Source organism: Peromyscus californicus, unplaced genomic scaffold (assembly GCF_007827085.1).
Source record: "Peromyscus californicus insignis strain IS unplaced genomic scaffold, ASM782708v3 Scaffold_6__1_contigs__length_162567912, whole genome shotgun sequence".
NCBI lineage: Eukaryota > Metazoa > Chordata > Mammalia > Rodentia > Cricetidae > Peromyscus > Peromyscus californicus.
The window spans coordinates 106,564,127-106,574,366 of record NW_026294584.1 but is presented as its reverse complement, the minus strand read 5'-3'; the positions used below and the strand labels follow the sequence as shown (position 1 = coordinate 106,574,366).

The 10,240-nt window shown below is 44.9% G+C and overlaps 1 protein-coding gene across 1 annotated transcript; it reads right to left on the bottom strand.

The window, feature by feature from the left end:
• Positions 1-884: 884 nt before the first annotated feature.
• Lsm3 (LSM3 homolog, U6 small nuclear RNA and mRNA degradation associated) lies at positions 885-10,173 on the bottom strand. Its single transcript, XM_052719845.1, has 4 exons — positions 10,049-10,173; positions 7,299-7,409; positions 4,210-4,305; positions 885-1,227 (listed from the first exon to the last, which is right to left on the bottom strand). The coding sequence occupies exons 1-4, from the start codon at positions 10,067-10,069 to the stop codon at positions 1,147-1,149; spliced, it is 309 nt and encodes a 102-aa protein (XP_052575805.1). The 5' UTR covers positions 10,070-10,173; the 3' UTR covers positions 885-1,146.
• Between the last annotated feature and the right edge of the window lie 67 nt (positions 10,174-10,240).

Here is a 10,240-nt window from a genome sequence, read left to right as displayed (position 1 = left end):
CCCCAATCCCAAGTCCTGTGTTTCCCAGTGAACAGGACACCACCCAGCACAGCTAAGGCCTAAGGACAGTGTGTTGGGGGGGGGGGGGGTCAGGGGGGTCAGGAGGGTTCTGCCCTGCCTACTCACTGAAAACCAAACTGCCATCAGCTCAGCCACACTTGTTTTTCTCTTCTCTAACTTGTAGGGACAGGTACAATAAATAATGGAAACAAAGCTTCTTCAACATGACTTTGGCTCAGAGCACATGAGCAAACTGCATTTGACAGGAGATTAGCAGACTCGCTGAGCACATTTACAGACACGTCCTCCACAGTGCAGACTGTCTACACTTTTCTTCTTTTTGTGTGCTGGAGACTAAGGCCCTAATGCATACAAGAGAGGTAGCCAACCCCTGAAAGCCACAGCCCTAGCTCAACTGTCTACATTTCACAACAGGGTAACTACTTAGTGGAAGGTGTTGGTTCTAAGTGTTCTTGTGATCCCATGTGAAGTGGGGCTGGCTGAAGCCAGAATGGAAGTAGCTGTGCTTTCAGCCTCATCCTGCTCAGACTCTTCCTTGTCACTAGCAGCCTGTGAGCCATGAGCGGAGGATAATTTCTTCAGTCACAGAGGTCATACTTGGTGTCCTCCTGGCAGACTTGAGGTCACTCGCCACCTCCCCTCTGGCCTGGTTCCCACTGGGTGCTCATCTGAGCTCTTGGGGCCCCTGAGACAGGAGAGACCATGACCTCCCTGCCCCGGACCTGCTGGTACAGCTCTTCCTCAGATGACAGCAGGGGCAGAATGGCCACTCTCCTTCCTCACACTCAGCTTGGTGCCCTAGACATGGAAGAGAACATTGCACATACCAAGTAAAAGCTTGAGAATCCACAAGACACATTAAAAAAAATAAAAAAGGGACATCAAATTTAATTTAAAGAAAAACAACCTGAAAGTAACTGCAAGAACAATGGGCAAACCAGCTCCCGAACAGAGCAAGGTGGTTACGCTGGCAGGAGGCTGGAGAAAAAGGAACATGACATCTAGCTGGAGGGACCCTTGGGTCATTTCTGACCATCAGAATGCACGTGAGCTTCCTTCTCTCTGAGCGTTCTGGGCATCTCAAGAGGCAAAGTCTCCACTTCCTACACAGGACCGTCTTCCGTCTCAGCCGACTCTCAATGGAGGGGCGACTAGAACAACACCATCTCCTCGGACGAAGAGCATGGGGATGTTCCGCTTTGTTGACTGGAAGAGATGAAGCGGGAAAGTACAGTGAGGTCCAACAGTCCGAGCACTCCTATTCCCTCCATGACTGCAGCAGACACCACTGCTGCACTCAGACCCACACTCCTCTGCCGATGTACCGCTACAAGGTATTTCCAAGGCTCCTTTGCAACCAGACCTGGGCACAAGGTTTTTGTGTTATTTTTTTTGAGATGGGGTCTCACTGTATGGCCCATGTTAGTATGAAACTTCTAATCCCCACACTTCAGCCTTGAGTGCTGGGATTATTACCTTTTTTTTAAGATTTATTTTTATTTGATGTGTGTGGGTGTGTAAGTGCCCTCTTCTGGCATCTTTAGGCTCCTGTATGTACATGACACACATGAACTCACATAGATGGACACATACACATAAAACTTAGTAAATAAATAAATAAATGTAAAATAAAAACAAGTCAGACATTGTGGCTCATGACTGTTAATACCAGGATGGAGAAGGGTGAGGCAGGCAGGTCACCAAGGTTTCAAGTACAACCCCACTACATGGTCAAGTTCCAAGAAAGCCTGTGTTACAGAGTAAGACTGTGCCAAAAACAAGTACTAAAGGGGAAAAAGGGGGAAGAAGCAAATGCTCTCAGCCTCTGAGCCATCTCTCCAGCCCAGGTGCTGAAATTGCAGGAGGATGCCACTATGTCTGATTTCAAATTGCTTTGAGGGGACGGGGAGCCAGGGATTGAATTCTTGCACATATTTAGTTGTTGTTTTTTTTTCAAGACAGGGTTTCTCTGTGTAGCTCTGACTGTCCTAGAACTCAATTGTAGACCAGCCTAGCCTCAAACTCAGAGCTTTGCCTGCCTCTCCCTGCTGGGATTAAAGGCGTGCACCACCACCGCCTGGCTACTCCTGCGCATTCTAAGCAAATGCTTTACTACTGAGTTACATCCTCAGCTACAACTGGATTTTAGCCATGGGTTTCAAGGGTACTTCTTCTAAATGCCAATGGGTAGTCATTGTTTTACCAATGGATGGACCCTGAACATTGAGATCTCAAGAGCAGGAAGGCTTCAGAAGTCTATGTCCCCAGCTTAGCACCTGAAAGAAAGCCATTGTGTTGACCTGTACGCAGGGACTCAAGACTCCAGTGTGCCCAGCCATCACACCTGCTTCTACATACTCCTGTGAGCACAAATGGGGAAGGCAACCTTCAAGGTTTCAGCTTGGTGATCATGCTTTGGGCAGTCAGCAAACACGGCACAATCTGGAGTCATCATTATGCCTTGGCAAATGTTAGGCAGAACTTGGAAACAGCCAAAAGACTTCCCAAACCTACAGACTCTGGGGACAAAGGCTGGAAAAAGCCAAATATTAATAAGTGGCTGTGGTATAATAGATGCATAAAGCAGGGAAAGTACAGGGATGAGATCAGACAAGAACTGGTTAGTTATCAGGCAGACAAAAAGAAATAATGCCAGGTGCTTTTAAGCCCAACTATGTAAGTACCAAAAATAAATAAATAAATAAAATAAAATAAAAATAAAAAAACCAAAAAACAAAAGACAGACAAGGCCTGGTAAAACTTCAGTTAAAAAACTTTGTTCTCAGGCAGACCATGAAGCCTGATGAAGCCCAGGGGAGGGTTCATCAGGGTAGTCTGAGAGACATTGTCTCCTCAGTTTCCAGCAGGTCTGTAATTACGTGAGGACTGGTGCTTCAGGATGAGGAGCAAGGAGGTTCTGCTACAAAAAGCATAGTATCTCCATGAGAAGCCAGGCAGTGAGCCACACTGTGGGCTGCTTGGTGACAGAAAGTGGTAAACATGATAGCTAGCAGGAAAAGTGGGCTGGAGCCAAATAACAGAACTTTAGCAATCAACAAAAGCAATACTCTGTGGTGGATGAGAACCAAAGAACAGGGCTAACTGCTTTCTGCTTTCCTATTGGCCAGTTGGTATCAATCCAGGCACTCAGGAGTTAATTATGCACACTGTGGGGAAAAGCTCAGGGAATCCCAGTGGTCTGTGGTCCTTCCAGTTTGGGGAATGTTACTATTCATTAGTTATGTCAACTGAGAGAGGGCAAAACATACAATGGGCCAAGGGGAGGCTGCTGTTTGGTTTCCCATTTCAAAGGTAATGAGAAGATACAAAATAGCAAGGCACCGTTTTCCACTGCTGCATGAAATGACTGTAGATACTACCCACAACATCACAGTCTGTCTTGCCTGTGTCTGTAGTAAACACACACATGACACACTACAATAACTATTGTAGGGGATGAGGAGATGGCTCAATAGTTTAGAGAACTGCTCTTCCAGAGAACCCAGGTTCAATTCCCAACATTCACAGCGTGGGCTCACAACTGTTTCTAACTCCAGTTCCAAGGGATCTGATGCCCTCTTCTGGCCCCCTCAGACACCAGGCATGCACACAGTACACAGACATATGCAGACAACCATACACACATACAAAAATCCCCCCACTACCCCAGACAGAGTTTCTCTTTGTAGTCCTGGCTGTCCTAGACTTGCTCTGTAGACCAGGCTGGCCTCAAACTCACAGAGATCTGCCTGCCTCTCCTTCCTGAGTGCTGAGATTAAAGGTGTGCACCACCACCACCTGGCATTATAAAATAAGTTTTAAAAAACAAAGAAAAGAAACTATTTTATTCAAGAGCTGGGTGTGGTGGCACAAGTTTTTAATCCCAGTATTCTGAGGCAAGGCTCAGACCAACTCAGTTGACTGGAAAAGACACTCTGTGCCAATGTGCTCCAGGTTCCCAGCTTCATGAGCTGTCACCCATCTTGGGGTGGGCTTTGGTGATAAAGCTGTCTTTAAAATCAGTTTTAAAAAAACAACGGTGGGTGACTCCAAAATCCTTGCATTTAATTACTACACTGTATCAACAGTCCCTAAGTAGGTGCCAAAACATAGTAAGGTTCCCACAAATGTGTTAAGTGCTGCATAATGAGATCTGACGCTGTCAGAGAGAAGATCTGCAGGACTTACTTTATATATCTCTTCATAGGTCTCTTCATCAATCTCTATCGTCGTCACAGTTTCTTCTACGTCTCCCAGGATCATATTTAAATGCTGATCATAAGCCTGGAGAGGGAGGGTGAGATTTGAGAAACAAGGAACGGGGCTCAAACAATACAAGTGGATTCTAAGCAGCATGTTCAACACTTACACCCCAAACTTTTACATGCAAATAGTAAACATGCCCTCTGTCCTAGTCTATCATGTCTTCACAAGCCTTTCTCAGTGACAATACTGCTTATGATCAAAAAATGAATTCACTCAAAATAATCTGAAATTACTTCTTAAGTACTCACTTTACTTGCTACCCAAGGAAGTCCCACCATTCACAACAGTTTATTATGAAAAACAGCAAATTTCTGTTTGTCAGATTTCTTTCAAGGATAGTTAGCAACATAAGGTCCTGTCACTGTGTGATGGCACTGTGGTTCTCAATCAAGGACAACGTCATTTGACCCTCACAAAAATGATACAGGTAGAGCAAAACCTGGCTCGTTTTTTGTGGACATGCAAACAGACGCCAGAAGCTGACACTGAATATCTTCCTCGGTTGCTCTCCACCTTATGTACTCAGGTAGTGTCTCTCACTTGAACACAGAGCTTGCTAACTTGTCTAGCTAACCAGCTTGCTCAGGGATCCTATCTGCCTCCAGAGGCTGGGGTTACAGGGAAGCCACCACACCCACCTGGTGTTTCCACGGGTGTTGAGGATCACACTTTACCCAGTGACCATCTCTCCCACCTCCACTTTGCCCAATTATAACCTGTCCACAGCTTAACATGCTTTGGCCTCAGTTGGATGTCAGGAAGGACTGAGACCACGGTATTCAGTGCAACCTCCAAAGTTCATTCCCTTTACTAAATGGCAAACCTCCTGGGGCCTGTTCAGAACCCACTCACTTGTTCTTCTAACAAAGTGCTAAGTGGTTTGCCTGCTCATATCAAGATAAAAATAGCCTAACAGCCACATCGGGAAGGAGCTGCTTGGCAGCTACACAAATGAGCAAAATGTTCAGCTCAAGAGCAGGAAGCAAGCAGAAAGGTGGGCCACTTAGTACAGAGGTAAGAGCTGAAGATGCCTCCAAGTTAAAGGTGACTGGTCTGGACTCGGTGTCATTCCATGTGCCAAAGACCTATGTAATTTAGCTCCACCCCACTTCTCTCATCAAACAGACACTGCTGTTTCTGAAGGCTAGCTTGTAGATTAGTGACCCGATTTCCTTCCCAGCTCCAGAGGTTCTTTGTCCTCAAGTTTCAAGGAAGGAACTATCACAGTTTTGGAGAGTGAGACTGAAGTATAACTGCCTAGTGGCTCTGTCACTGACAAGACAGGGCCTGTTTCTAAGCCTGAACTAAGAAGACTTGGTTCAATTCCATGTTGTAAACCAACAGTCCTAAGGAAAGCAACAAGTTAAGAAGAGACAAAACCTTAAGTACACAGTGATGTCACTTAACAGGACCAATTCTACAGAAATAAGTGTGCACTGCACAAGCAATAGTATATAAAAAAGTGCCCAATGCAGTTTTATAGCTGGGGGAAAAAAAGAAAAGTGTGATTCCTGCCTTACATAGAATCCTGTGCAATCACCAGCTGTATGATCATTCCACAAAAAAAAAAAAAAAAAAAATCACATGGAAAAGCTGCTGTGGGATGTTCTGTATGGCAAATGTGTTGCTGATTAGTCAATAAATAAAACACTGATTGGCCATTGGCTAGGCAGGAAGTGTAGGCGGGACAAGGAGGAGAATAAAGCTGGGAAGTGGAAGGCTGAGTCAGAGAGACACTGCCAGCCGCCACGATGACAAACAGCATATGAAGATGCTGGTAAGCCACGAGCCATGTGGCAAGGTATAGATTAATGGAAATGGATTAATTTAAGCTATAAGAACAGTTAGTAAGAAGCCTGCCACGGCCATACAGTTTGTAACCAATATAAGTCTCTGTGTTTACTTGGTCGGGTCTGAGCGGCTGTGGGACTGGCAAGTGAGAGAGATTTGTCCTGACTGTGGGCCAGGCAGGAAAACTCTAGCTACAAAAAGCTACTAAAAATATGTATATAAAGCCTTCCCTGCCTTTCTAGACAGGATTTCACTGTGTAGTCCAGACTGGCTTCAAACATATGCTCTTCCTGAGTTTTCTAAGTACTGGACTCATGGGCACATGCCACCATACCTCAGTAGGGTCCCCCTTTAAACACAGACAGCACATACACACGTAGAAAAGATCTGGACGACTATGTAACCAACGCTGAATAGTGGTCATCCATAGTGAATGAGATTTCACTTTTAATTCTACAGATTTCTATGCTGTTTAACACTTTCTGTAGTGCTCCCGCTTTGCCCCATGCTAGGCAATCACTCTTACCAGTGAACTGTATCTGTAACTTGTTATAATTTTTTTTCATAACAAAGAGGTTTTAGATGTCAATAACTAAAAAAAACAAACAAACAACAAAAAAACCTTGTCCAATAACCTTTAAGAATAGAGGACAAAGCCAAGAATGGTAGTGCCCATCTGTAATCCCAGCTCTAAGGAGATGAAGGCAGGAGGATCTTGAGTTTAAAGCTAGCTGGGCTGCATGGCAAGACCTTGTCTAAAACAAAGAGGACAAATAAGTTTATTCATAAGTAAGGAGAAGATAAAATTGAAGGAGATAAAAATGTTCTATAGGGTTGGAGAGATGCTCAGGTTAAGAGCACTGACTATTCTTGCAGAGGATCCAAGTTTGGTTCGCATATCACCCATATCATGTCTAACTCAGCTTCAGGGAATCCAATGTCCAGTTCTGGTCTCTGTAAGCACGGGTACGTACGTACACGTACACACACACACACACACACACACACACACACACACACACACACACACACACTCTCTCATAAACATTCTGGTTAAGGGAAAAATATTTTAAAAATGAGTAAAGGATATTCATATTGTCTAAGATCTTCCAACTCCCAAAAGAAACTGCAGAATTCAAAACTGCAGTTCTTAAATCTGTAAGGAGATAGGAAGGGATGACAGGGGAACATCTGGTTTTAAGATAATTTAACAGACTTACATGTAATCTGCCTCGAAGCTCTCGGTCGTTTCTCATCTTCACATAAATTCGCTCATCCAAACTGAGCCTGATGAGATCCAGGGGCTCCTCTACGGTATTGGTAGTCTGTTGCTGATGGAAGAAGCAGGCTTAAGTAATGGACTATCAGAGGCAGCATGGTGTTTCAATCACTGTTAAGCAGTGCAACCAAGGGCAAGTCACTTAACCTGTCTATACGTTAGTCTAATTCGCCAAATGCAGAAAATAGTGTTTCCATAATACTATTTATCAGGTTTAAATGACATATGAAAGCTTAGAATGGTGCCTTGATTCTATGTAAAAGAGGGCTAAAACATGTCTGAACTTCCACAAAATCCAAAGTGTTAGAGCACTACTTAGGGACCTTAGCTTTATCTTTTATACAATTTAATCATTTGAAAAAGACACCTGCCATACCTATTCACACACACTAATTAAAAGTCTGAAGTCAGCACAGGGCAGGTTGAGTTTAGGGTGCTGACTGGCCGGCAAGATGAACCTATCTAGTGAGTAGTATAGGACAGAGGCTGAAAGAATTGACATGGAGTCAGGCAGCCTGTGTTCAACTCCAGGTTCTGGACTGGCTCTTCTGAACTGGGATTAAAAATCATGTCATCTCTTGTTTCAGACTCCTCATTTGCAAACTGGGGAGGCAACATCTTTCCCTTGGAGATCTTATGAGGACTGAAGGGTCTATCTAAGTAAAAAGGAAATACTTATCAATGATTACCATCACTACTGTTTTGTTGTTTTCTGAAGAGATGTGCCCATGACAGCCTTTGACATGCAGCAAACTTCCTGTATCATTCTCCCAAATGTTGGGATTATAGCTGTGAGCCACTTCTGGATCTTTTAATTTTGTGTGTGTGTGTGTGTGTGTGTGTGTGTGTGTGTGTGTGTGATGGCATTCAAGTGGAGGTCAGAAAACAACTTTCTAAAGTTCTCTCCTTCCTCTGTGGGTTCCAGGGATTGAACTCAGGTTGTCAGGCTTGCAAAGTGCAGGCCCTTTCACCCGCTATCTTACCAGCCCCACTCCCAGCACCTATAATTCTTATATTTAATATCATATCTTGCTTGCTTCAAGATTTAAGAATGCTATTTTTCTTGGTCAGTCAGAATTACTCTTCAAGAACTGTTGGGACAGGTTTCAAAGGTTAGAGCTAGGATGACTTGGAGTCAGCTACGTGGAAGAGATGGTTCCAGCCATCAAGAGTTAGTAAAAATATTCAATAAGCTTCTCCAGTGAGTACCTGGGGTCAGTGAAATTTGACTGAAAATTGTAGGCTGTGTACATATAAGAGGCTGGATGACAGGAAACAAACAACGCCCCCTCCCCACCCCCTCTTCCCACCTTAGTTCAGCAGGCTTTTGTTAAGAACCCGACAACCAACCACTGGATTACAACCGTACACAAGTCACAGCCCCTTTAACGAAGCTCATTCTAGTATGGAGAAGGGCATATAAATACATAGCTGTAAAACAATGAAAAATCCCCATGACAGCTCTCTTCAGTCTAGGAACCCACTGTCAATCGTTTTCACCCTGTAACTTTAAATACTGATTTTTTTTTTTTTTTTTTTTGGTTTTTTCGAGACAGGGTTTCTCTGTGTAGCTTTGCGCCTTTCCTGGGACTCACTTGGTAGCCCAGGCTGGCCTCGAACTCACAGAGATCCGCCTGGCTCTGCCTCCCGAGTGCTGGGATTAAAGGCGTGCGCCACCACCGCCCGGCTAAATACTGATTTTTCAAAGAAGCTTCCCCTGAACACTGGGTTTATTCCATCAAATAAATACCTGCTGAGTGCTCCCAACACTGTCCTAAACCTAAGGAAAGAAAAGTAAAAACCCTTTTAAGGGTTTTATTTTTAGCTTATATGTGAGTGTTTTGCCTGTATGTATGTGCACCACATGCACACAGTGCTCTGTAGCAGAGGCCAGAAGGGGGCACTGGATCCTCCGCAACTGAAGTTAAGAAGCATTGTGGATGCTGGTAAGCCAACATAGGGATGCTGGTACCCAACCAGGTTCTTCCACAAAAACAACAAGTGCTCTTAACCCCTAAACCATCTCTCCAGCCTCCCAAAATCCCTATTAAGGAATTTCTATTTGTGAAAGTAACACATTAAATAAAGAAATACATATTTAAAATAACATGCTCTGAAAACAAACAGGTTAGTCCGTGTGTGTGTGGGGTGTGCGTGCATGTGAAGGAGTGCAAGTCATTTCGGTGGTCGGGGAACTCCACAGATACCTAAGGAACAGGAAAGAGCAGGTGAAGAGGCCTGTAGGCCCTTCTGTTATTCTGTGTACCCGATCTTGGCTTGTTTTCTTCGTACTACATCTCTACCAGTTTCTCTACCTCGTATAAAGTGCACCTTTTATCTGACCTCCCTCATAATACACTCCAAGTGAGCCACTGCCTGTGCACCAGGTATTTACACGTATTACTAAGCGGGTGTCCACTACTACATCACTCTTTCTGTCGGGCATCGACAGCCGTTTGCATTTTGCAGATAAAAGCCGACGACGACGAGCGTGATGGGTTCGAGCGTGATGGGAGCGAGGCGGGTTGAGAAAACTCTGGGCCTGCGGAAGTTTTAGGAGCTAGCGCAGCCACGGAAGGCCGTGGTTACTCGGAAAAAAGAAACAGGCCACTTCCCGGTGAGCGTGGAAAAAAGCGAACGGGGCCGGGAAGCTCAAGCGTTCCCTCTACGAGCGCCTCAGCACAAACTTACCTGATCTACGTCGTCCGCCATGTTTCAAACGCTGCGCCCTTTCCACCTCTCGCGAGAACAGGCACTCAGAAACGCAAGGCTTCCACTCGCTGGAAGTGGACCTACATTATTTTTGTCCCTCGGCGCCCCTGTAGTTTACATGGGGGCGGGGCTTCCTCGGAGGGCGTGGTCCAACCCTGCCAGGGGGCGCGG